Source organism: Rhinopithecus roxellana, chromosome 15, assembly GCF_007565055.1.
Source record: "Rhinopithecus roxellana isolate Shanxi Qingling chromosome 15, ASM756505v1, whole genome shotgun sequence".
In the NCBI taxonomy this organism is placed as follows: domain Eukaryota; kingdom Metazoa; phylum Chordata; class Mammalia; order Primates; family Cercopithecidae; genus Rhinopithecus; species Rhinopithecus roxellana.
In genome coordinates, this window is record NC_044563.1 from 14,283,185 (window position 1) to 14,310,355 (window position 27,171).

The window sequence follows — 27,171 nt, forward strand, 5'->3', positions numbered from 1 at the left end:
CCTGAGCTCAACCAATCTGCCCACCTTGGCCTCCCAAAGTGCTGGGATTACAGGTGTGAGCCACCACGACTGGCCAATAAAAATTTTTAGTCTTCCTAGAGACTTTTTAAAAGTCATGAGGATTCTGTATTCTGTCTCAGGCTTTGTGTTTCCTCTGGCCATGCATCTTCTGGGATGTGCATACATTCATTTGAAAAACACAATTTTTTAAAGGAACTATCCTAGATCAGGTGTGGTGGCCTGTGCCTATAATCCCAATCCCAGCACTCTGTGAGCCAAGGTGGGAGAACGCTTGAGGCTGAGTTCAAGACCAGCCTGGGCAACATAGCAAGACCTTGTCTCTACAAAGAAAATTAAATAATAGAACTATCCCTTTTCAGAAATGTGCAGTCTGAAAATCCAACACTAAAAGGTTCTCACAATGTATTTATCTATTTATTTATTTATTTATTTGAGACAGAGTCTCACTTTGTCCCCCAGGCTGGAGTGCAGTGGCGTGATCTTGGCTCACTGCAACCTCCACCTCCCAGGTTCAAGCAATTTTCGTGCCTCGGCTTACCAGGTAGCTGGGATTACAGGCACACACCACCACGCCCAGCTGATTTTTTTGTATTTTTAGTAGGGATGGGGTTTCGCCATGTTGCCCAGGCTGGTCTCGAACTCCTGAGCTCAGGCAGTCCATCCGCCTCAGCCTCCCAAAGTGCTAGGATTACAGGCATGAGCCACCATGCCTGGCCATGTCCCAAATTTGACCTGAGAATCAAGGAAGAGATCAAAATGTATAGATGTCCCAATGCTCCAGATAGCTTTGCAGTAAAGTATATAAGGGGTCTTCAGAAAGTTCCTGGAAAATGCATATTATGAAAAAAAAATCTATGCATGGATTTCAAAACATTTTTCACCAAAATAAACTTGTATTTATAACATGTCTGAACAGGATATAGTTTGGGGAGCTAAGAAGGGTAAGACATCAGTTTGAAAAAAGAGCACCTGTCAGAGCAACATGAATTCTGCTAAAGTTGAAGCAAGAACAAACATCAAATTTATGGTAAAGCGTGGTGGAAGAATGGTGAAATCATTGATGCTTTATGAAAAGTTTATGGAGACAGTGTCCCCAAAGAAATCAACAGTTTACAAATGGATCACTCATTTTTAGAAAGGACAAGACAACGTCGAAGCCCATCGCAGCAGATCAATTTGCAACAAAAAATTTAATTTGTTTATGCCCTAAATGAAAAGGACTGACGATTAATAGCAGAAATAACAGCCAACATCATAGACATCTCCGTTGGTTCAGCTTACACAATTCTGACTGAAAAATTAAAGTTTAACAAACTTCCTACTCAATGAGTGTCAAAACCACCACGCTCAGATTAGCTGCAGACAAGAACAGAGCTTTCAATGGAAATTGTAAACAAGTGGGATCAAGATCCTGAAGCATGTCTTTGAAGAATGGGAACAGGAGTTGAAACATGGCTTTCACAGTGCAATTCTGAAGATAAAGCACAGTCAAAGCAATGGCTACCAGGAGGTGAAAATGGCCCAGTCCAAGCAAAAAGAGACCACTTAAGAGGAAGGGTTATGGCAGCAGTTTTTTGGGATGCTGAAGACATTTTGCTAGTTGACATTCTGGAGGGCTAAAGAATAACGTCTGCTTTTTATGAGCTTGTTTGGAGAAAGCTGGCCAAAGATTGAGCAGGAAAACGCCTGGGAAAGCTTCACCAGAGTCCTCCACCACCATAGTGCTCCTGCTCATTCCTCTTATCAAACAGGGACAGTTTTTTAAGAGTTTTGATGAGAAATCATTAGGCATCCACCTTAAAGTCCTTATTTGGGCCCTTCTGATTTCTTTTTGTTGCCTAATCTTAAACACATCGTTAAAGGGCACCCACATTTCTTTAGTTAGTCGTATAAAAAGACTGCATTGACATAGTTAAGTTCCTAGGACCCTCAGTTCTCTGGGATGACTGATATCATTGCCTGCAAAAGTGTCTTAACCTTGATGGAGCTTATGTTGATTGATAAAGTTTATATTTTTTATTCTTTGTCTTTTAATTACATTTTTCCATGAACTTACTGAAGCCCCTTCGTAGCTCGCCTATTGAGGTTATATCTGGGGCATGCTGGGGTGTGCACTATATTGTATTTATAGTCAGAATACTTGATGCTGTAGCACTCAGCATTTATTGAATGAAATTCTCCTATAATATTTGAGCAAATATTTATTTTTTGACAATGCATTTTCTTTGATTTCTTACAGAAAAATGTCCATTCCACAAGGTTTGTGACATATTTCTGTGAGCAGGTTCTCCCTAACCTCAGTACCTTGACTACCCCAGTGGAAGGTCTTGATATACAGTTGGAGGTAAGCAAAAATTTCAGCTTTAGCACTGATAAGGCATTCTTATATTTTAACAAAAATGTAAACCACTAACTTAGATCTGATTTCAGAGGGAGCAATTTAAATGTCTGCTAATGGCCAGCCAGTAATCTCCCTAGACCAGAATTAATTGCATTAGGACTGCTTCGTGGATTCAATTAAGGTTTGCTGCAGTGGGGAAGCACTGCCTGTAGTTTTTATAGTCGGTCTCTACCTTTGTAGCCTTAATATTTTTAAATAAGGTGTTTAATTCATCCATTTGTATCCATAACTGATAGAGCCAATTTTAAACTGGATTAACACAAAATATCCTTTATTCCTTCTCCAATAGAATTCACTACTCCTCCCACCTTTGTATCTCAACCGTAATGTATATAAACATTTTTTCACAGCATCTGTAATACTTTACATTTGTTTATAATCTCTCCCTACGTTTAACCTGATTCACCTCTGTATCCCCAGAATCTGGCACAAAACTTGATTTTGAATCAAGCACCCATTAGTGATTACTGAATTGGACTGAAATACGGAAATGCGTGTGCCATTTCCCTCATAGGTCTTTGGGATAGAGAAGAATCTCACTGTGCACTGGCAAGGTAGTTTGCTTCAAATGTGCTAGGCTAGGCCTATCAGACTGGGATTGGGAAATGCGGGAATGAACCTTGAGAATAGTGGTCATTACTAATAGTTTGAGTAAATATCCAGAGACTAAATTTAATAGGAAATGAGGCCCACCTTAACCATGAGTAATTAGTTCTTAGCTGTTGAGAGTTCTTACTAGTGTGTCTTTATAGTTAATATATTTATCTTTTTGCCTTGTAATTAGCACTATTGTTAACCTGTAGCAGAAAGTGTCATATGTATTATTTTCCATACTTCTTCTCACAGATATATTGGAAATCATGAGATCTGGGTTTTAGGGTCTGCCCAGCCACTTACTCCCTGTGACTTTGTCGAGCCACATAATCTCTGACCTTTACTTTCCTTCACAGTAAAATGTTGGGCTGCATCTCTAAGGTTTTCTTCCATTTCAAACGTTATAACAATTCTGTAAAAGCATAATTGAAAATAAGTAAAGTCTTAAATCGTTATCTAGAATTACTCTCATTTTATAACCCTTGCTTATTCAAAAAAACAGTAATAGTGAATTGTGTGTTTTAGGTATTGAAATTGTTGGCGGAGATGAGTTCATTTTGTGGTGACATGGAAAAACTAGAAACAAATTTAAGGAAACTATTTGATAAGTTATTGGTAAGAACTTTTTCCTTTCCTTATGGGATAGTCAGTATATAGCTCAAAGTCTAATTTAGTATTAATTTCTAGATTACAAGAACCAGTTTTTGAAATTTCAGTTAAACAGTAATCCTAACAAGTATTGTTAGCTTCTTAGGCCACATGTTGTTGTCTACTTTATTTTAATCTTGGTGTTTCTTATAATTAGGGAGAAAATAGGCTGTCTGATAAAATCATTAGCAGCATCACTGAGTGATTTTCTTATTTGATGTATTTGTATAATTAACACAGTGATAAGCATTAGGTCCTTAGCATGAATTGAGTCATCAACATATGATGCTCGTCCAGATGTAACTTACTGGGTTGTTACAGCACTGATACTGAATGCCATTGGCAGCACTTTGCTTGTAATGAGTCAGTACTTAATATGGACTAATGTTCAGAAAAGATATTTGTAGTAAGCATAGTATAGTCGTTAAGAGCATCAACATTTGATGTCAAACCTAGATTGAATTCTGGCTCTTTAGTTTATTAAAAAACTTTGTTACCATGGGAAGGTTACTCTAACTCTCAGGGCATCAGTGCCTTTATCTGTAAGTGCCTAATAAATGATAGCTACATTAATTTTCATTATTAATAATAGCAGCTGTAACAGGTTAATATGGAGCATTGACAGGCTAGAGAGTTGATCCAGTAAGTTAAAAAGAAATCCAAGTGTCTGGTTTTGGTAGTTTTTAATGCTCTATGTCTTAAAAACATGCACTATAATTCCCTGAACATCTGTTTATAATTCGAATATGTAGAGCAGATTGCAAACATCTGTATATTTTTCTCTCTTAGGAATACATGCCCCTCCCTCCAGAAGAAGCAGAAAATGGAGAGAATGCTGGTAATGAGGAACCCAAGCTACAGTTCAGTTATGTGGAATGTTTGTTGTACAGTTTTCACCAGTTGGGCCGAAAACTTCCAGATTTCTTAACAGCCAAACTGAATGCAGAAAAGCTCAAAGATTTCAAAATCAGGTGATATATGATTGAGGTGGCTCAATCCTTGGCAAAGGTGGTAGCTATCTTGAAGTTCCTTGGGTTTTGCTTTTGTTCTATGAGAGCTTTCTCTGTATCCTGCCTTACCCCAGTGGTACAGAATGGAGGGTTCAGATTACATGTTTGTAAACATTTGACAGAAGTGAGCCAGGCACGGTGGCTCACGTCTGTAGTCTCAGCATTTTGGGAGGCCAAGTCAGGAGGGCTGCTTGACACCAGGAGTTTGAGACCAGCTGGGCAACATAGTAAGATCCTATCTCTATAAAAAATAACTTAAAAAAATTAGCAGAGCATGGTGACACACCAGTAGTCCCAGCTACTTGCAACACTGAGATGGGAGGCTCACTTGAGCCCAGGAGCTCGAGGTTATGGTGAGCTGCAGTCATGCGTCTGCACTCCTGTCTGGGCGATGAGATCATATCTCTAAAAAAAGGAACAGTAAAAGCAACCTTAAAAAAAAAAAAGACAGAAATGACTTAACAAATCCATGGGGGATAAAGGACTCTAGCTCTTCCTACTTGTTTTATGATCTTGAGCAGGTACCCTAACATCTCTTATTCCCCCCGAATTTTTCTCAGTTGTTAAATGATAATAGTACCTACCTCATAGAGTTGTGGGAATTCAATAAGACAATGAATGTACAGCTTTTAGCACAGTGCCTGGCAAGTAGTAGGTATTAGTAAACTGTAGCTGCTGTTATTAATAATATCTGGAGCAGCAGCCCTGGAGAAGTCAATATAAGTAGTTTTCACAAAGAGACTGCTTATTGAATTGTTCCATTAACAGATTCACATCTTAAATTTTGAAATGCTTGAGCCATTGTGTTACCTGTTACTATCCTCTACCATGTGGTAAGGCAGAAGTTTGATACTTGATGAAGCTCTTGATCAGAAGCAACTTAAAATTTTGTTCTTTATTGGTCATGTAGCCATTTCTGCACTTAGGATCATTTTGCTATAGTATAAGATTGAGTTTAAAAACAAAATTGAAGTGATGAATTGCTAATTAACAAATACGTTTTCATTTAGGCTGCAGTACTTTGCACGGGGCCTGCAAGTTTATATCAGACAACTTCGCTTAGCTCTCCAGGGTAAAACGGGTGAGGCCTTAAAAACAGAAGAGGTAAGAATACTGGCTCACATTTCATAAACTGCTAGCTCCATACAAAACTATATAGACTTGTGTTGGGAGTTTTTCATTTTCCCTTATCTCACCTAATTTAACAGTCTTCATCCCAGTCCTAATGAAATATTTTAGATTTTCGTTGTGTTCCTATAACTTAACCTGATTTATTTTAAAACAACTTCTATGTGTATGTGACCTTACTCATTTTTTAGGTACATTCTAACCTGTCAGGGAACACAGATTATTTACTTTCTTTGCCACATCTAGATTTATTTAGAGTCAAGCAATAGGAATACACATTATCTACAGATTTAAACCAAGGAATTATGTAAAGACTGTACAAGTGATTCTGATAGAGAAGTGTAATTGCTCTAGTTCTGTGTCAGAATGGATTACGCCTCATAGAAATTATTGGCAGTTTGTCTTAATTTTCCTTTCCCTTTGCAGAACAAGATTAAAGTCGTTGCATTGAAAATAACAAACAATATCAATGTTTTAATCAAGGTAAGTCTGTAATAGCAAGTGACATTTCTGCAGTTACCACAAAATCATACATTTATTTATTTTAAAGTTTTACATAAGATACTTCCAACAAAGGGAGGCTTGCAAACTTCTATCTCAAAGCATTGAAACAGATAGATACAGTCTTAAGAAATTTCAGTGACTTAAGTTCTAATGGTCTTAATGCTATTGGGTTCCTTTGAGTGGCCAGTAAATCCCTGTTTTGCTTACTCTTAAGAATGGACATGTGGTGTATAGCACAATGAAATGTTTTCCTATGTTTGTTTTTTTATAAACTTAACTACGTAATAAATTGAGAGCTTTCTGTACTGTAGGCTAGGGTATACCTTTCCATTAAGCCATAATTACTTTTCGATTCTCTTTACCCTTCCCAAGTATCTGCTAGCCTAAATAAAATAATAACCTGAGAGAACCAGAAAAAATCAAACAGTAGCCATCACTTGTATTATAGAATACAATTACAGCTTAATTGTATTGTGCCAGATGGGAAAAAGAAACGGTATTTGTAACACCTACGGCACGTAACCTGCCAGTAACAAAAATTGGGACTAGTATGCCTTAAAGCCAATGTAAAAATGATACGGAATAATTATAGTTGACCCTTGAACAATGAAGGGCTTAGGGATACCGACCCCATGCATTCCTTTTGACTCCCCCAAAACTTAACCATTGGCTGGTACAATGGTAGTGGGTTATCAGAACTTATTAACATTATCATCACCAAAATTGGTATACAACCCCCACCCCACTGCTAAATTTGACTGGCTTTATAAAAAATCATTTTAAAAAACTAATAGCCTGCTGTGGACAAGAAGCCTTACCAATAACATAAACAGTTAATTAACACATTTTGTATATGTAGTATATACTGTATTACAATAAAGCTGCAGAAAAAAAGTTTTATTATAAAGAAGAGAAAATATGTGGAAGTGTATTATCACAAAGGTCTTCATCCTTGTTATCTTCACATTTAATAGGTGGAGAAAGAGGAGGGGTTGGTCTTGTCTCAGGGTAGCAGGCAAAAGAGGTAGAAGGAGAGGCAGGCACACTAGGTGTAACTTTTATTGGAAAGAATCTGCGTATAAGTGAGACCATGTAGTTCAAATTCAAGTTGTGCAAGGGTCAACTGCAGTTTGTGTCAGGAGAGAGAGGGAAGCATTTGAGAAAAAGCAGCTCTGATTAGATGTTGAGGAAGGAGTATCATAGTGCCAAGTAGAAAAGTGAAAAGGCATTAAACACAGAAGAGGTAAGAATATTATACTAATCTCCTAAGGAAATGTTTCCACTAGCTGCCATTTACTACAAATCTTAAATATAAGTCATTATTTTGCATAGTAAATTCATATATAAAAATGTGAGATTTGACTGTATTTGAACTGCTGATACAAGTCTATGTTGAAGATACAATGTGTTAAGAACATTTTAAACTTAGCAAATGCTTATTACCTGCATGCAGATGAGAAAATGTTCTTTTCAGGAATCTGTAAGTTATCTAAAGGAAGATATGGGGAAAGAGAGATGAATAGGGTCAGCAACCTGTGTGTAGAGTGCTCTGTGAATGTAGGAAGAAAGTCAGTTTCTCCTGCTATACTCACAATGCACATCTAACACCAGATGGGTGGAGGTTATTCCCCTACATCAAGTAAGTAAATAGTTGTGCAGTGGATACTAGCTGTGTGTCCTCCAATTCAGTCCTGACACTATCTACCTAGAGGTAGCATCAGATTCCACATGTTGAGGGCCCAGTCCCACAAGACCACTTCTGATGACAGTTGCAAGCTACAAGTTGTTTTACCCATGCTTCTGATTGGCTGGCTATAAATAGGGGTTCCCACAATTTAACCAAACTTAAGCTGCTAGAGCAGCTTACAGAACTCAGGGGAACACTTACTTATGTTTACTGGTTTATTATAAAGGATACATATGAACAACCAGATGAAGAGATACATAGGGAGAGGTCTTGAAGGGTCCTGAGTGCAGGAGTTTCCATCCCCGTGGAGTTGGGGCATCTACTCTCCCAGCACGTGGATGTGTTCTTGTTCATATTCCGTCCTGGAACACCCAACCCCCCTCACTCTCATACACGCACACATACACACACACACACACAGTCCTTTTCTGTTTTTATGGAAGCTCCATTACATAGGCATGATTGATTAAATCATTGGCCATCAGTGATAGATAGACCTTTATTGGTGTTAAATCAGCCCCTCTCTCCTCCGTGGAGGTGGGGCTGGACTGAGTTCCAACCCTACAAGTATGTGGTAGGTTCCCCAGGCAGTTACCTCCCTCATCCTGTGGTTATCTAGGGACTTTCCAAAAATCACCTTATTAAAATAAACTCAGATGTGGTTGAAAGATGCTTGTTAAAAATAAAAGATTGTCTTTCACCTTTATTGCTCTGGAGCTTTTCAGGAAACAGTAACAAAGGGCCAAATGTTTTAGCAAAAGATAATCATATTGCTCTAGTCACTTAGGAAATTTCAAGAATTATTGGAGCTATAAGCCAGGAATCATGGACAGAAACCAAAATGCAGTCAATACAGTCCTTCTGTATCCAAGGGGGATTGGTTGCAGGCCCCCCTGGATACCAAAACCCTCAGATTAACCCTTATTAAATGGCATAGTATTTGCATATAACCTACACAAACCCTCCCCTATACTTTAAAGCATCTCCAGATTACTTATCATACTTAGCAACCTAAAATAATTAAAAGTCCCAGGGTCCAATTAAAAGAGTTTATTCAAGTACAAAGTGTGAGATTGGCCATCTGCGAGCAGAATTGCACCAAAGAATGCTCAGTGCTCCTGGTATGGGGAAGAAAATGAGGATTGTTTATATGGGCAAAAACTGATACAGGCATAAACTGAGGTGCTAAAAAGAATGACATTTTCCATACAAAGGCTAACAGATAGATATATGATTGGCTACTATTGATTACACTCTAAGGGTATTAACATTTTATTTTAAAGAGGTAATAGTCACAGTGGTCTCTATCTCCCTCATTTAGTCTAGGTTTAAGTAAAGAGCAGACTCTGGTTCATGCAATCTCAACACGGAGGTCAGGAAGGCAACGGTCATGCATCAGAGAAGAAAACAGCTATGTTATGAGTCAGTTTCCAAGAGTTAACTTCTCCCCTTGGTATAATAAATTTAGGAGAACCTTAAATTTTATTTTTACATACCTGATACAGTACCTACACATCACTTCATTCTCAAGGATTCAGCATAGTAAATTCAAGTTTTGCTTTTTTATAATTTTATGCAATTTTTTTCTGAGTATTTTCCATCTACAGTTGCTTGAATCCACAGATGCAGGAACCATGGACACAGTGGGCAAACTGTATATATCACATAATATCACAAGTGCCTTACCTGAAAATCTTGAAATGTTTTTAAGTAGGGTAGAAATACGTGACATCATAAATTTTTGGTTTTAGGGAGAACATAGGTATGTTTTAATCCATCCTTGACATTGCAGTCTTTACCTACCAGGCAGACTCATCTAATTTCGTAACTTCATTTTGATTTTAATGAATCCCCAAACTATACACCATTTTCCTGTTGCCATCTGGGATTTAACATGTTTATAAGTGAAGATTTGTCCTTTCCTCTTCATGTGGTCCCTTTTTCAGTTAACATTATAATATGCAAAATCACTCCAGTTAGAAATCTCAAGCATTTTTTATTCAAAGCATGTTGCATTGGCCAATTCCCTACATTTATATAGTACACTGGACTTAAGTTTATATACCAGGGATGATTTTTTTATTAGTTTTAACTGGGAGAAAAGTTTACTTTTATTTAATTTTACCTATATACAAAAATCAAGGTAAAGCTGGTAAGATGTATTACTAAGAATAAATGTGTTTAGCAGTTTATTCAGTTGTGAGGATATTATGAGGTTAGATTATTTGAATTCCAGGTTATTTTAACACATTCAGCAAACATTTGCATTCCTAGCACATTGATCCTTTGGTATTTAAATCTTACAGGGTTTTTTTTGCCTTATTAATAATTTACAGATATTTCCTAGGGCAGGGGGAAACATGATTAGCCAGAGCTTTAGTGGTTTTGTGTTTGTTTTTACTTTACCTATGGTGCTGGCAGTAAAGCTTTAGATTTTTTTCTAATTTTGAACGACTTAAAAATTTGCAAAAGCACGTGCAGATTGCACCATTGTATTTTCCTTAAAGCACCATGGTGACTGCATCTGTGCAAAAACAAACCAAAACAAAATTTATTTGCTGACTTTGTTTATTAAAGTGGATAAATATTGATATATTTTATCCTGAAGTGTATACTGACATTTAGAAAAAAATTAGCTACACTACAGTTTGTTATGTGCACAAAGTTATGTTAATGAGGTAATAGACATGATTTGTAAACAAAATTGTTCCTGTTTAATTTTCTGTTGCAGTAAGCTCTGTCTCCTAAATTTAATCTTTAAGATCTGTCTTCGTTTCCTACCCTCACCACCACTCCCTGCCACCAACAAATACATTAGAATTCTTGTCTGATTTTTGTCTCTCCAGGATCTCTTCCACATTCCTCCTTCTTATAAGAGCACAGTAACACTATCCTGGAAACCTGTACAAAAGGTTGAGATTGGGTAAGAAATATATTTAAAAGAGATTTGAGTATTACCAAAACTTAATTCAGTAGTTACATTTACTGTTCAAAAGGGTGCAGTGTTAAATGATTCATATAAAAATCTGATTTCAGTATTTGTAAAATAAACTGGTGGGAGGCAACCCTGGAACTTTCGGCCTTACTTGTATTCCTGTAACAAAACGATTTTTTTCTGACACGTTTTATAAAGTGAGTCACTTGCATGTAAGTCTATGAAGCTACATATTTCAGATTATTTTAAAGCCTTGTAAATGCCTTCTGACATTGTCTGCATAACCAAACTATGGTTAATTTGATGACATCAAATGTTAATTCCTTTTTTCTGTTGAGATTATCCTCTTTAGGATGTCTTTCATAACTGATATGCTAAATTATAAATGTATTGATAGATTTTGGCATAATAGAATGTTTTTTAATTGCTGTTCTTCCTATTGTTTCAGGCAAAAGAGAGCCAGTGAAGATACGACTTCAGGTTCACCACCCAAGAAATCTTCAGCAGGACCAAAAAGAGATGCCAGGCAGATTTATAACCCTCCCAGTGGGAAATATAGCAGCAATTTGGGCAACTTTAATTATGGTGAGCGTTTCCGTTTGGGTACAAGCAATATGGGAGATTAGGCAGAAATTGTGTTGTACTTTATTTTAATTAGTAATTATATACAGTGTCATGGTTCTATCCGATGACTTTTCTGAATTAGCTTGGAGAACTAGGGCTGTTGAGGAAACGATTTATCCCATTCCTCTCTCATTCACCCTTGTGGGCTCACTGTATTGAGCATGCAACATTAAACAGTAAGCACTTAAAGAAAAATATGCCTCTTGTATTCAGAGGAACCAACAGAAACAAAAGAAGTTGACCAAACCATTCTTTCCATGCTTTCCCAGTTGCAGCTTCAAGGCAAGGCATTCTGTGCATTCTCCCTCAGGGATGGGTATAGCTTCTGAGAGATATTAGTATGAATGCTCTTTCTTGGACGTTGTCAGCTTGCTGCCTATACTCCCATCTTCTGTAGCTAGTTGAAAAGAAGTCACAGAAGTGGAGTCAGATGTTCAGCCATCATCTAGCAAGGAAGATGTGTTCTATTGCAGTCTCTCCCTCTACCCAGAATGCAATCCTCCTATCAGTGCTTCCTAAAACCCTTTAGTCATTAGAGCCAGGAGAGCTTCATACCAGTCCATCCTCTCCTACGGCTATTGAATCAAAAGTAAAGTTTATCTCTCATTAGCTTATTTCCTCATGGATCTTTTTTTTTAAAAGAATGGAGAGAAATATCAGGTCAGTTCCTTACCTTGCTTAAGAAGACAAAGTTTAGGCAGGCGTGGTAGCTCACACCTGTAAACTCAACACTTTGGGGAGGCCGAGGTGGGAGGATCACTTGAGCCCAAGAGTTTGAGGCCAGTCTGGGGAAACAAAGCAAGACCCCATTTCTACAAAAAAATTTAAAAATTAGCTGGGTATGGTGGCACGCACTTGTAGTCCCAGCTACTTAGGAGGCGAGAGGCAGGAGGATCGCTGAAGCCCAGGAGGCCAAAGCTGCTGTAAGCTATGATGGTGCCACTGCACTCCAGCCTGCAGGACCAAGCAAGACCCTGTCTCTTAAAATTAAAAAAAAAAAAAGTAGATTCTGAACCATACCTGTAATTTTGTTTCCAAGGTGAGATAATTTTAACAGTAAATTACTTCTGTAACAGTTGCATTATTCTAATGTTTGAGCAAACAGATTATAGAAAGCCAATTTTACACTGAAACATGAACCCTTCCCCTCCAGACTCTGACACATCTTTAAGGATGATCACTGAACTCTTTTACTTACATAACAGTATGTAAATGTGCATCTCCTTGCCTCTTATCTGAAAATGAGGTAACAGCTCTTACAGCCTTCTAATAACAATATTTGTGAAAGTATTTTGTAAGGGGAAAGGATTCTCTGTTACTTGGTTGAATCACGTTCTCTGTCACTTGTATGATTTAATGTGTCTAACAGTACCGTTCTTAAAATCAACAGTTATCTCACATACTGGGAGAATGTGGCTTTAATGAAAGTAATCAAGAGCTGTGGCAATACAAGAATTGTACTCCTTTTTATTGGGCAAGTCAATTTGATTTTACATGAGGATTCTATTGTGTGAAACTCATTGCCTACTCAATAGTGAGAATCAGGTGATACAATGCTTGTGGAAAAAGAATGTGAAAAATCTGACACTTTAGATTGTATACAATGTTTTTTAAAAAGAAACAAAAAAAAAACTGTCAATGTGAAAAACATAATCTAAGTTTTACTCAAGACAAAAATCCAGGAGTCACTACTTCAGTTATTCCCAGTCTTCAAAATAACAGAAGGGCAAAGCAAACATGCAAAAGCAAACTAAAATCTGACTCTTCTTATTGGAAAGAACAATGAATTTCTGCAATTATTTTACATTTGAGAATTTAATGTTATCAGGTCATAGGTATTCTCACAACAAAATTTGAAGCATTTGCTTGACTTTATTTCACCTATTGAAATGAAAGCAGTTCTCAGTATCCAAGTTTATTGCTTTACTAACCAGTATCTCTGTTTTTTGCTTTACAAACATGGTATTGGTTCTCACAAATTAGTTCAACTTCCCAGTGCATTCATAAACATATACCCACGTTTAGTTTTCCTTCCAGTGCACAAAGTTCCCCCAGTAACCTAAAAGTACTAAATGTTCTACATTTTGTGACTTGTGTTCTTTACTTTTTGGAATATAAAAATAATCCTTAAAGTTTAATTTAAACTGGGAGCAGTGAGTTAAAAAAAATGTAAGCTTGAAACCATTGAAAAAATCATGAAAATGCAGAAGTATTTTTAGGATGAAACTCTTCGAAAAGAAGAAAATTTGGTGAATCTCTGTACTATAGAAATGGCTGTATCAATTGGAGGTAAAAAAGCATTAGCCAATATAGAAAAGATAACTACATCAATCAAATAGTACCTTCATACAGTGTATTTAATTTCCTCATTAGGTACAGCTGAATAGAGGGTAATCCAAATTCATACTAAAATTGAAAGAGTGGACTGTAGTAGTCTTTTGGCTTAAAGCTAATAATGGTATCTATGACAGTAAGTGTGTTGGTGTGAATAATGAGTATGGTAGGGTGAAATGTGCAGGCATCTGCACAGGTGGCTCTAAGTCTGAACCGTCAAAAATGTAGAAGTCATGGCCCACAAAAGGCTACTGCCCTACCTTAATGCCCCCATAGTTACTGGATCTGTCTCTGGGAGCTTCTTGCCCTTGGAGAAACCACCTCTGATTTTCTGAATGTGTTCACTAGGATAATAAATATAATGATTTCATTTTCAAATGGTTTGCATACTAATCAACTTGTAAAAATGTGTCATGGCATAAGAAGGTGACTTTGAATCAGACCCATTCTATTATACAGATAAATATTAGCCAAATCGGGGAAAGGTCCATTGAGTTTCCTGTCTTAGAACTGAATTACTTTTCTTTCTGCAGAAAGGGGGGTAAAAAAAGAAATCAAGACATCGCCCTAATAAGACATAATGGCAAAATAATTTATTGCAATATTGACTGAAAAGGTATTTTTCAAGCCTCCAAGATTGTGGATCAAAAACAGCAAAACCAAGCTCTCTCTATTGCTGCTAACAAGATTGCTATAATGAGGAAGTTTAGAAGTTAATGAAGAGATTTGATCTCATTTACATATGATTAAAAGTCCAGCCTTGTTGATAGCTTCAATCAGTTTTCTTCACGGGGACGACACCTTTGTGGCTATAAAAGTGACTGACTGACCAATGGATCAGAGAGACTTGTTCTACTGTATAACACAAGTGACTTGATGTTTCAGCAAAAGATATGCTTAGTTTGTATCAGTAGCTGAAACACACTCAGACGCACATACACACATAGCACCTTTTTGGCAGTACTCTGAGAAGCTTATGTAGCTGGTAAAGCAGTGAAAAAAACTCAGCACTTAGATCTACATTTGTGAGAGTCCAGTTGCGTGAAATACTGTGATCAAAACAAAAATTGCATATTTATTGCATTCAGAGGGACATTTTTTAGTCTAACCTGATTTTCGAAATTGATAATTTATTTTTCATAGTTATATGAGTTATCTTTAGTAATGATAGACAATAAAATAAAGAACTAAGAAGTTGTTACTGAAGTCATAGCCAGAGCAAGTAGACAAGAGAAAGAAATAAAGGCCATCCAAACTGGAAAGAAGTCAAATTGTTTCTCTTTGCAGATGACATGATGTTATATATATATATTTAAAAAAAAAAAAACTAAAGACTCTACCAAAAAACTCATACAACTGATAAATTTAGAAAAGTTAGAAAATACAAAATTAGTATACAAAAATCAGTAGCATTTCTATGCATGATCAGTGAAATAGCCGAAAAAGAAATCAAGGTAATCCCATTTATAATAGCTATGAAAAAAAATCTAGGAATAAATTAGCCAAGAATGGAAAAGGTTTCTTTTTTTTTTTTTTCAGACAGAGTCTCACTCTGTTGCCCAGGCTGGAGTGCAGTGGCGCCATCTCGGCGCACTGCAAATTCCGCCTCCCGGGTTCATGCCATTCACCTGCTTCAGCCTTCTGAGTAGCTGGGACTACAGGTGCCCGCCACCACGCCCGGCTAATTTTTTGTATTTTTAGTAGAGACAGGGTTTCACTGTGTTAGCCAGAATAGTCTCCTGATCTCATGATCCACCCGCCTTGGCCTCCCAAAGTGCTGGCATTACAGGTGTGAGCCACCGCGCTCGGCCTGGAAAAGGTTTCTATACAAGGAAAACTACAAAACACTGATGAAATAAATTGAAGGGGATACAAACAAATTGAAAGACACTCCACACTCATCGATTAGAGGAATTAATATATTTTAAATGACCATGCTACCCAAAGTGATCTCCAGATTCAATACAACTTCTATCAAAATAACAATGACATTCTTCAGAGAAATTGCCACCAAAAAAAATTCTGAAAATGTATTTGGACCCACAAGACCCCAAATAGCCAAAGCAATCCTGAGCAAAAAGAACAGAGCTGTATTTATCACACTACCAGATCTCAAAATATAAATCAAAGATGTAGTAACCAAAACGGCATGATACTGGCATAAAAATAGATACAGACCAGTGGAACAGAACAGAGAACCAGAAATTAATCCACGTATCTACAGCCAACTGATTTTTTACAAAGGTAGCAAGAGCACTTATTGGAAGGACAAAATAAAGGGATAGTCTCTTCAATAAATCGTGCTGAGAAAACTGGGTATCCATATGCAGAAGAATGAAACTAGATCCCCACCTCCCACCCTGTACAAAAATCAACTCAAAATGGATCAAAGACCTAAATGTAAGACCTAAAACAATAAAACTACCATAAGAGAAAACAGGAGAAGCACTTCAGGACATTGGTCTGGGAAAAGATTTTATGACTAAGACCTAAAACCACAGGCAACAAAAACATAAACCAGTGGGATCATATCAAATTAAAAAGCTTCTGTGCAGCAAAGGAAACCATCAGCAGTGAAAAGACAACTTACAGAATGGGAGAAAATATTTGTAACCTCCTCATCCAACAGAGGATTAATATTCAGAATATAGAAGATATTCAGACATCTTAATAGCAAAACAAATGTAGATTAAAAATGGGCAAAGGATCTGAACAGACATTTCTCAAAAGAAGACATACAAATGGCCAATGTATGAAAAAATTCTAAACATTACTAAGCATCAGGGTGACGCATATCAAAACCACAATGAGGAAGTTTGGAAGTTCAGTGAAGATATTTCTCATTTACATATTTAATCATATGTAAATCATATGTAAATGTGATTAAAAGTCAGACATTTGTACCCCCATGTTTATTGTAGCACTATTCATTGGCCAAGACATGGAATCAACCCAGAATCAACAGGTGCATCAGCAGATGAATGGATAAACAAGATGTGGTATTATACACAATGGGATACTTACTATTCAGCCATTAAAAAAAAAAAAAATGTCATTTGCAGCAACAGGGAAGGAACTGGAGGACTTTATAGTAGGTGAAATAAGCCAGCAATGGAAAATTAATGCATGTTCTCCCTCGTGGAAGTGTTAAAAAGTTAATCCTATAGAATTAAAAAGTAGGATAGCACACACTATAGGCTGAGAAGATAGGGGGAAGGAAAGGATAGGGACAGATATGAGGGAGAATGCAAAATAACATAGGAATAAGTCCTAGTGTTCTGTACCACTATAGCATGACTATAGTTAATATATACTTTCAAATAGGAGGATAGTGAATATTCCCAACACAAAGAAATTATAGGTGTTTGAGATGTTAGATATGCTTGTTACCCTGAGCTGATAACTATACATTCTTTGTATCAAAATATGCTACCCCATGAATATGTAGAATTATTATTTGTGAATTTGAATAATTAAGTTTTTAAAAAAGTGTACAGGCAGGGCACAGTGGCTCACACCTGTAGTCCCAGCATTGAGGCAGGACGATCCCTTGAAGCCCGCAGTTTGAGATCCACCTGGCAACATAATGAGACCCCGTCGCTACAAAAAGAAAAAGAAAAAAAAAAAAAAAAAAACGTGGTGTGCATCTGTAGACCTAGCTACTGGGGAGTCTGAGGCAGAAAGATCACTCTAGTCCAGTTCAGTGTTATGGTGAACTGAACTGTGAACGCACCACTGCACTCAAGCCTGAACAACATAGCAAGACCCTCCAAAAAAAAGTGTAGTTACCGTAACATCACCTTGAAACAACTTTGTTACTGGGATACATTTAATTAAGCAACTATCACAAATGTAGTTGGTACCTTGCCTTATGTACTTCAGTATATACGTTGCTCTTGTTTTATGTACAGGCTAAATTTGTAGATGGAATAGCAGAATATTAGTTCTGTTCTTATGGGGCCTACTGCTGTATTCAGAGTTATGAGCTACATTTCTTCTGTGTTTGCTGTACCATGAAATCCTAAACAAGACCTAAACCCTTGTTCGCTTTTTCGTAGAGCAGAGAGGAGCCTTCAGGGGAAGTAGAGGTGGCCGAGGTTGGGGCACACGAGGAAATCGTAGTCGGGGAAGACTCTACTGAATAAGACATCAGCATTCTTCAGCATTGTCATGAGCTTAATATACTTAAATTCTACTACTCATTGGATTGCCGGGGATATCCCTTTAAACAGACTGCTGCCTTCAGCTAAAAACTTAATGTTCTTTATACCTTTGTATGTATGATCTACTTTTGTAACAGACCATGGTTGTGTCCAAGGTAAAACCACAGTGATATTTTTGGATGCTTTGTCTGCAATCTTGACTTGTTTTTGCAGTATCATTATTCAGACTTCAACTTGTGAATCTTTTACTTTTAAACATCTTGATAATTTGTTGTTGAGAGCTGTTCATTCTAAAATGTAATGAAATTCAGTCTAGTTCTGCTGATAAAGATCATCAGTTTTGAAAGGTCACTGATTTTCCTCTTCCCTCTTAGTTTTTTGCCCAATATATGGAGAAGAGTAATGGTCAATCTTAACATTTTGTTTTAATTGTTTAATAAAGCTGCTGGGCAGTGGTGCAGCATTCCTACCTAATGTCATAAAAGCAAAATACTTACATAGCTTTCTTAAAATATAGGAATGACATTACATTTTTAGGAGAAAGTAAGTTGCTTTGCACTGCTTACTTAATTCTTTTCCATATATTGTGATACAAACTTTTGAATATGGAATCTTACTATTTGAATAGAAATGTGTATGTATAATATACATACATACATAAGCATATATGTGTGTGTGTGTGTGTGTATATATATATATGCATGCTGTGAAACTTGACTACACAACATAAATCACTTTTTAAATTCCAGGAACGGGTAGTCTGACACGGTGATTATCCGTTTGAGGCTGAATCCGTTAACTTGTTATTTAGGTTTTTACTCTCACTAGCAAGGGATTCTAAGTCAGTTGCACTTACATGATTATTGTTATTTAAAACTAAAAATAAAGACTGCATTTTCAAAGATAAATTGGAGTTGCTATTGGTGAAATACAACCAAAATATTGAATTTGATGTACATACAGGTTTCTACAAGAAGAGATAGTATAATTTAGAATTTGGAGATTTAATAACCAGGGCTACCCAGAAAAAGTGACTTGATAACATGGTACCAATAAGTAAGGGATGCTCTCTCGGTTTGCTTTTGCCACTTTCAAGATTTTAACTTCTCAGGTTATTAATCAAAATTATTGTATAAGTTAGCCAATAGAATTTTTAGGTTAAAACAACAGATGGGGGGTTTGTGGAGTGTTTAATGTCATGGGCATTTTTAGTAGCATAGACCCTTTATTCTGCATTTGAATGTTTTGTATATTTTTGTTTCACAGTTAATCTTCCCTCCCCAAGTTTGCTATTCAAAACAACTGCCTGAATGACATTTCTAGTAGTCTGATGTATTTTTTTGAGGAATAGTTTGTGATTCCAATGCAGGTGTCTTCATTACCATTACCTCTACACTGCAGAGGAGGCAAAACTCCTTTATTAGAATTACTGCACATGTGTATGGGGAAAATAGTTTTGAAAGACTAGAATGATACAAGTGAGCAAAAGTTGGTCAGCTTGGCTATGGAGTGGTGGCAATAATCTCGAAACATTCCTAAAGACCATGAGCTGAACCTAAACTCCCTTGGAATCTGAACAAAGGAATATAAAATTGCCATTTGAAAACGACCAGCTAGTCTGGACCTCAGAGATAGATCAGCCAGTGGCCCAAAGCCATTTCAAGTACAGAAATTGTATTGAGACTACAACTAAATAAATTTGAACATTAAGTATAATTTTACCACTTTTCCTCTTTATAAGCATATTTGTAAACTCAAAACTACACAGAAGTGACTTTACTTTCTCAAGTTTGATACTGAGTTGACTGTTCACTTATCCCTCACCCTTCCCCTTCCCTTTCCTAAGGCAATAGTGCACAACTTAGGTTATTTTTGCTTCCAAATTTGAATGAAAAACTTAATGCCATGGATTTTTTTTTTCTTTTGCAAGACACCTGTTTATCACCTTGTTTAAATGTAAATGTCCCCTTATGCTTTTGAAATAAATTTCCTTTTGTAATTTTGTTTTGTGTCTTGATGTGTTATAATTATGGTAACTTCAGATTCTTGGATATTCATTAACATTGATTGATTGCTTCTACTGTGCCAATAGGCTGAAAATATAAAGACGGACAAGAACTGCTCTCTACCTTCAAGGAGTTCAGTCTTTTTTTTTTTTTTTTTTTTTTTTTTTGAGACAGAGCCTTGCTTTGTCGCCCAGGCTGGAGTGCAGTGGCACGGTCTTGGCTCACTGCAAGCTCCACCTCCCGGGTTCGCACCATTCTCCTGCCTCAGCCTCCCAAGTAGCTGGGACTACAGGTGCCCACCACCACGCCTGGCTAATTTTTTGTATTTTTAGTAGAGACGGGATTTCACTGTGTTAGCCAGGATGGTCTCAATCTCCTGACCACATGATCCGCCCACCTCGGCCTCCCAAAGTGCTGGGATTATAGGCGTGAGCCACCATGCTTGGCCCATAAAGAGTTCAGTCTTGATATAATTTGGTAAATTATCTTTAATTTTGATCCCTCAAAGTTCTGATTTGAATTTATTTTTAGGAGCTAATATAATCTTCTGGAAAAAAAGGATTTGTGTATGTGTGTTTTTTTTTTAACCAAAGCAAAACATCAGATCATTGCCACATCATCATTAAATAAATCATTTCTATCTTCAGATAATGTGCAAAGCAAGTTGGAACTTAGTAACTTAACTGCCAGGCTTTATGAAAGTATTCCTGAAGTAGCAACCAGGATGGTTGTGAGTGTTTGAAAGTCGGATTTTAAGTAGATCAGGATAAGGTGATCACATCCAGGCCTACAGCTTTTTTTTTTTTTGAGATGGAGTTTTGCTCTTGTCGCCCAGGCTGGAGTGCAGTGGCGTGATCTCAGCTCACAGCAACCACCGCCTCATAGGTTCAAGTGATTCTCCTGCCTCAGCCTCCCAAGTAGCTGGGATTATAGGTGCCCGCCACCAAGCCCAGCTAGTTTTTTGTATTTTTAGTAGAGATGGGGTTTCACCGTGTTGGCGAGGCTGGTCTCGAACTCCCGACATCAGGTGATCCACCAGCCTCGGCCTCCCAAAGTGCTGGGATTACTTCCAGGCCTATAGCTAAGGAATGCCAAATTTGTATCCCCATTATTTCTTGCCTGGAGTTTCATAATAACCTCCTAATTGATCTCCCTGCTGTTACACTTAACTCTCTACAATCTGCTCGAAACACAGCAGCAAAGAGATCTAATTTTCTGCCAGACATTGTTCACTGGCTCCCCATTTCAAAATAATAATCAAAAACATTACCATGGCTTTTAATTCTGACCTCAGCTGCTATTCTTCCCCTTGTTCACTCTGCCGCAGCCAGTTAGCTTCATGCAGGCCAAAGACATCCTCCTGCCTTACAGCCCTTGCATTAGCTAGCTGTCCCCTCTAGTCACTGTTCCTTATATCCACACATCTAACTCCTTTTTCACATCCTTGAAGCTAACCTTAATCCTATCTGTCCCCTACTGCTAGAATATAATGTGGCTAAAATGCAACAAAAGTAAAGATTTTTGCATGTTGTTGATTCATAATCCCAAACATCCAGAACAGTGTTTTGTACATAGTAAGCTTTCAACTCATAGTAAGTTGAAGACACTGTTTTAAGCCTAGAGGATATAGTAGTGAACAAAACAGGCAAACTCATGGAGTTTACATACTCTTATGCAGATCCTGACAAACTTAAGCCTGTACCAGAGTAGTAAGTGCTATAAGGATACTGAAGCATTCTATTGTGTTTCAGCTAGTATAGAAAGAATGGTCAGAAAAAAGCGTCTGAGTGATTGATTTGAGCTGAGACCTGGATAATGATACCAAGCCAGCCTCATGAAGACCTCAAGGAAAAGCATTTGAGATCAAGGCAACAAAATCTGCAGGACACTTAGCTTTTAAGAATGTGCCAAGCTGTGCTAGAGAATGGGCTATCTCCAAGTTTTAAGATTCCTAACTTTGACCTCAGAAGTCCTAAATTCATCCACTACTACAATAGTGAGCTGCTTTCAGTAACTGACAGTTAACACCATGCTCCTTCTAACATTAGGGCATTTTTCCTCTGGAAAATCATGGCTCCTTGATTCTGCCCATTTATCTGGCTGATTCAGGTCTGAAAAAATGTGACCCTCCTTGGGATGCCTTTCCTCTCAAGTTGGTTACAGGACCACCTATTATGTGCTTCCTCAGTAGGTGGGTAAAAGACAGCAGGAGAGAGATCATTGTAATCAGTGTGATGGAAACTAAAGCTTAAACTAATACAAAGTCTAACGTATCAATAAAAACCTAACATGACTATCTTGCTATCCTCAGAGCAGCCCTAGTGTCACTGTGAGTTTGAATCCTTGGTCTCATCCATGGTAGCCCTCATACTTCAGATTCCCTGATCTATTTGACAAATGATTTCTAAATGAAATTACTATATTAGGTATCCTCTACCTCCCTTTAAAAAATCCTCTTCACTCACTGTGCATATTGATGTTGAGGAGTTACACAAGTAAAGCCCTTCTTGCTATAACCAGGCTCCTTTCCAACCTGTTCCCCCCGACCCTGCTTCCCATCAATTCAAAATTGCTCTTAATTATATGTAGTAGGATGCCAGTAATTCCATTCCTACTCAAACATGCTGCTTCTCCTATCAAGATGAGTCTGTTTCCATCCACACTTGAATTTGGGCTAAGCTTGTTACTTTCCTTAATGAGGAGAATGCATAAGTGATGCTTTGCCACACTTCTGGGGCCTTGACCCTCTGACAGCCTGGCAGCTTCCTTTTATTCTTTCAGCACCCTGAGCCACCCTGTAAGAAGCCTGTGTAACTACCTTGTCTGGGAGAGGCCCAGCTACCCCCAGTCATTTCGATCACTCCAACTAAAGCACCAGACGTGTTGGAGCCAGTTTGGAACATTTCAGCCTCAGCTGAGCTCCTAGCTGAATGTAGCCTTAAGAGTGACCCCAGCCAACACCAGGAGTAGCAGAAGAAACACCCAGCTGAGTCCAACAAACTGAAAAATAATAAATCATGTTTTAAGAATTAAAATTTAAATCTCTAAGACTTATGTTGGTTTCATTACAAAGCAAAAGATAACAGAACGTAAAGAGTGTTACCCTCCTCCCTAGGGGTATTTATATCTTAAATATTTTATCTAAGGAATAGGCAGTATGTAAATCCTTTGCAGTTTTCAGGTAAGGTGGCCCAAGGGAGGAAGTTAATCCAGAAAGATCATTCATTCTATCAACAGAATGAATTCTAATTCGTAACTTCAAGAATTCTATGATTTATAGTGATAGTAAATAAAAGACCTATTTGCTAAAATATGTTCAAAGACTAAATTACATGCAGTTAGGGGCTTGCCTATCATTTGTTGAACTAAGAATTGAATCACAATTTGAGATATCAGCAATTCTGTCAACTGCCATCCTGTATTTCTGTAAGTTTCATCTAAGGAAAAGTATAATGAAAAAAGAAACATCAGATTTTAGAACAACAGAATAAAATAACAGGGACAAGTGATCTGGATGTAGAAAATTAGTAGGAACAATTTTATTTAGGTTAAGATGTTTAACTGTTTTATTCACGCAAAATGGGAATGCTACATTTGGGGGAGCTAAAAACCTGTAACTATTTTGTACGGAAGCTCCAAGGAAGATAAAAATGTTAGTATAGGAAATGCTTCCTGCCCTCAGTTGCTAGCGTAGGTTATTAAAGAATTGCAAGATGACAGGTCCCTGGATGGCCTTGGCCATGCCAACTCTTCCCCCACTTGCTTGCTATTTTCAGGCAGAATGTACTGAGAATGCAACATCCTGAGATAAGGAGGAAGCTTCCAGAACAACCTGGGCCATATCTTCATTTTTCCTAAAACAGGATGTTCTGCAACACTTGTACTCAGCAATCTCAGTCATATCCAGGGTATAAAACCCAAAGTGTTTTTGGAGTCCCTCATCTGTGCTGCAACATGGGGTATATGCAGATGAGGCTCTATCTATCTGCCCAGGGCAGCTTTCCTGAGCCATGGGATCAGCTAACCATGGATCCTCCATTTCTGTGTATCTTTGCTGCCTATTCGTAAAAAATTTGCTTTGCCTGACTTACTGTTTGAGCATTCGGTCTCACCATATTAGAACTAAGAACTTTGGCAAGAACCACTCAAGTTTGGCTGTTCAAAGTTTATAAAATAATGTCACACAGCAGCATAGTATTGTCATGTTACTGCTACAGAATTCAGAGGCGGCAAACAAGTTGACAGACATTTTTGCAGGCTAGGGTTTCAACTGAATCAAATAGATTTGAGAAAGCAGCATGAGGAAAGGATTTTAGGCAGGGAACAGGAGCAAAAGTATGTCTAAATTAGTCTGTGATACTTAAAACAGTTCAGTGAAAGACTAGAAGAATGGTACTTGGCAGTCAGGATCTGTGGTAGGCAAAATTCTAAGATGACCCCCAATGGTCCTTGCCCTCATAAAATCTCCCCTACATATATTAAAACATCATGTTGTACACTAAATATATACAGTTTTTGTCTATTTCACTTTAATAGAGCAGAAAAGGGGGAATTTCCTAACTTGACTGTGTGGGGAAAACATGAATATGATATCACTCCTGTGATTATAGGTTTGGATGTGCTTAGGGCCCACCAAAACTCATGTTGAAATTTGGTACCCAATGTGGCACTGTTGGGAGATGGGGAGGTTTCTGGGTACTGGGGGTGGATCTGTCATGAACAGATCAATGCCCTCATGGTGGGGCAGGGGGCAGGGGTGAGTTCTTGCTCTCTCAGGAATGAATTAGTTCTCATGAGCGTGGGTTGTTAAAGAGTTTGGCTTTCTTGATTTCTCTCTCTTGCTGCTTCTCTCAACATGTGATCTCTATGCACACCCACTCCCCTTCTGCTTTCCTCCCTAAGTGGAAGCAATGTGAGGCCCTTACCAGATGCAGCTGCCCAATCTTGGACTTTTCAGCCACCAGAATCATAAGCCAATTAAACCTCTTTTCTTTATAAATTGCCCAGCTTTAGGTATTGTTATAACAATGCAAAATGGACTAAGATAATGTTATATGGCAAACAAAATTTTTGCAGACGGCATTAAAGTTACTAACCAGTTGATCTGTTAATAAAAAGGGATATTATTCAGATAGACCTTATCAACTCACATGAGCCCTTTAAGTCTGGGCTTATAAATAGAGGAATTCAAGAGATTTCAGCAGTGGAAATATTCTCCTGCTTGCCTTCAAGGAATAACTGCCATTGTGAGAGCCACATGGCAGAAAATTGTGGGTAGCCTCAGTGTTAATGGCCACAATCAGCAGCCAGTAAGAAAATAGAGCCCTCAGTCCTACAATGGCAATTCACTGAATTCTGCCAAGGACTTGAAGAATGAGCTTGACTGAGGACCCCCAAGCCTTAGATGAGATTGAAGCCTTGATACGAGCCTTGTGACAATGAGCAGAGAACTCAGTCACACCACACCAGAAGACTCTTGCCCCAAGGAAACTGTCAGATAATGTGTTAAGCTAAGTTTGTGGCAATTGTTACACAGCATTAGAAAACTAATACAGAATCTCAAAAGATAAGAGTTATCTACAGAAAATAGGTAAGTGGTATAATAAAGCTATAGAAGCTATAATTCCACCCCTTTAGAGGTTAACTTGTGAAGGTCGAAGAAATTACTGATAGCAAAATATGTGATGCTGGGGACTTTCTCAAATTCCTCACTATCCTTCATTCATTTTCAGGTTCTCAGATCTAGAGTCAGGTGGATCTGAGTCCAAACCTGAGCTCTACCACTTAGCAATATGATCTTGGCCAACTTACTTAACTAGCCAGAGCTTGGTAAGTTGTGATTATTAATAGGAACTATGCATGTACAGGACCCAGGATGTATTAAACACTCAAGAAATGTTAGGTGATTATGATGATGTCAGCTTTATACACAAGAAAGAGGGTTGACCTCTATGCCCCCAAAGTAAGTTGCTGAGACCAAAGGGATTCCATCATTTGCCACTTCTCTATTTTAAAATTCTGAGGCTGGGCGTGGTGGCTCACGCCTGTAATCCCAGCACTCTAGGAGGCCAAGGAGGGCGGATCACAAGGTCAGAAGATCGAGACCATCCTGGCTAACACAGTGAAACCCCGTCTCTACTAAAAAATACAAAAAATTAGCCAGGCGTAGTGGCGGGCGCCTGTAGTCCAAGCTACTCGGGAGGCTGAGGCAGGCGAACGGCATGAACCCGGGAGGCGGAGCTTGCAGTGAACCAAGATCGTGCCACTGCACTACAACACTCCAGCCTGGGCGACAGAGCGAGACTCCGTCTCAAAAAAATAAACAAACAAATAAAATTCTGAAACACTCCCTGTTGCCTATGTCTAAACTCTAAGAAAGAAACTCTTACAACATGCCACTGACTTCACCTTTTCTTTTCTTGAGACGGATTCTCGCTCTGTCTCCCAGGCTGGAGTGCAGTGGTGTGATCTCGGCTCACTGCAATCCCCTCCTCCTGTGTTCAAGCAATTCTCTGCCTCAGCCTCCTGAGTAGCTGGGATTACAGGCGCCCGCCACCACGCCCGGCTAATTTTTATATTTTTAGTAGAGACGGGGTTTCACCATCTTGGCCAGGTCGAACTCCTGACTCGTGATCCACCCACCTCGGCCTCCCAAAGTGCTGGGATTACAGGCGTGAGCCACCGTGCCCGGCTGACTTCACCTTTTCACTTATTCTGCCTGAACCAGTACCTGAGCTCCAAGCCTTTTTTCACCTGGTTGGTTGCTCTCTCCTGTACATATGCCTTCATACACCCCCATTATCCTGTATTTTAATTGTTAACCTGCCCATAATATCTCACTATATTGCACACTGCTCAATGGTGACATTTCCAAACCCAGAGACTATCAGAGGACCAGGCAAAAAGCAAATAAGCCATATGTTTTTAATGAAATGAATGTTCAGTCTTCAGGCCTTTAAGAAAAGCTGTTCCTGGAATGAAGAAAAAACAACAACAACATAAAAAAACCAATGCTGTGGTTGTTTCCATATTTCTATAGCGTGGTGTTTCAACACTTAGCGATTGCTCTCCCGCATACACTTGTGTAGGGAAGTGGTTAAACAATATTTTCATCCT

The 27,171-nt window shown here is 38.1% G+C and overlaps 1 protein-coding gene across 2 annotated transcripts in view; it reads left to right on the forward strand.

Moving 5' to 3' along the window:
* API5 (apoptosis inhibitor 5) overlaps positions 1 to 20,052 on the forward strand; it is a 32,105-nt gene extending 12,053 nt beyond the window's left edge. Inside the window, exons 7-14 of one of the 2 annotated variants that reach the window (XM_010378067.2) lie at positions 2,261 to 2,365; positions 3,542 to 3,631; positions 4,454 to 4,635; positions 5,685 to 5,778; positions 6,229 to 6,285; positions 10,840 to 10,916; positions 11,377 to 11,513; positions 17,945 to 20,052. In XM_010378067.2, the coding sequence (XP_010376369.1) occupies positions 2,261 to 2,365; positions 3,542 to 3,631; positions 4,454 to 4,635; positions 5,685 to 5,778; positions 6,229 to 6,285; positions 10,840 to 10,916; positions 11,377 to 11,513; positions 17,945 to 18,027 (825 nt within the window). In that variant the 3' untranslated portion in view covers positions 18,028 to 20,052. The remainder of the gene's footprint in view (positions 1 to 2,260; positions 2,366 to 3,541; positions 3,632 to 4,453; positions 4,636 to 5,684; positions 5,779 to 6,228; positions 6,286 to 10,839; positions 10,917 to 11,376; positions 11,514 to 17,944) is intronic. The other variant, XM_010378068.2, reaches the window with a different exon arrangement.
* The last annotated feature ends 7,119 nt before the right edge of the window (positions 20,053 to 27,171 follow it).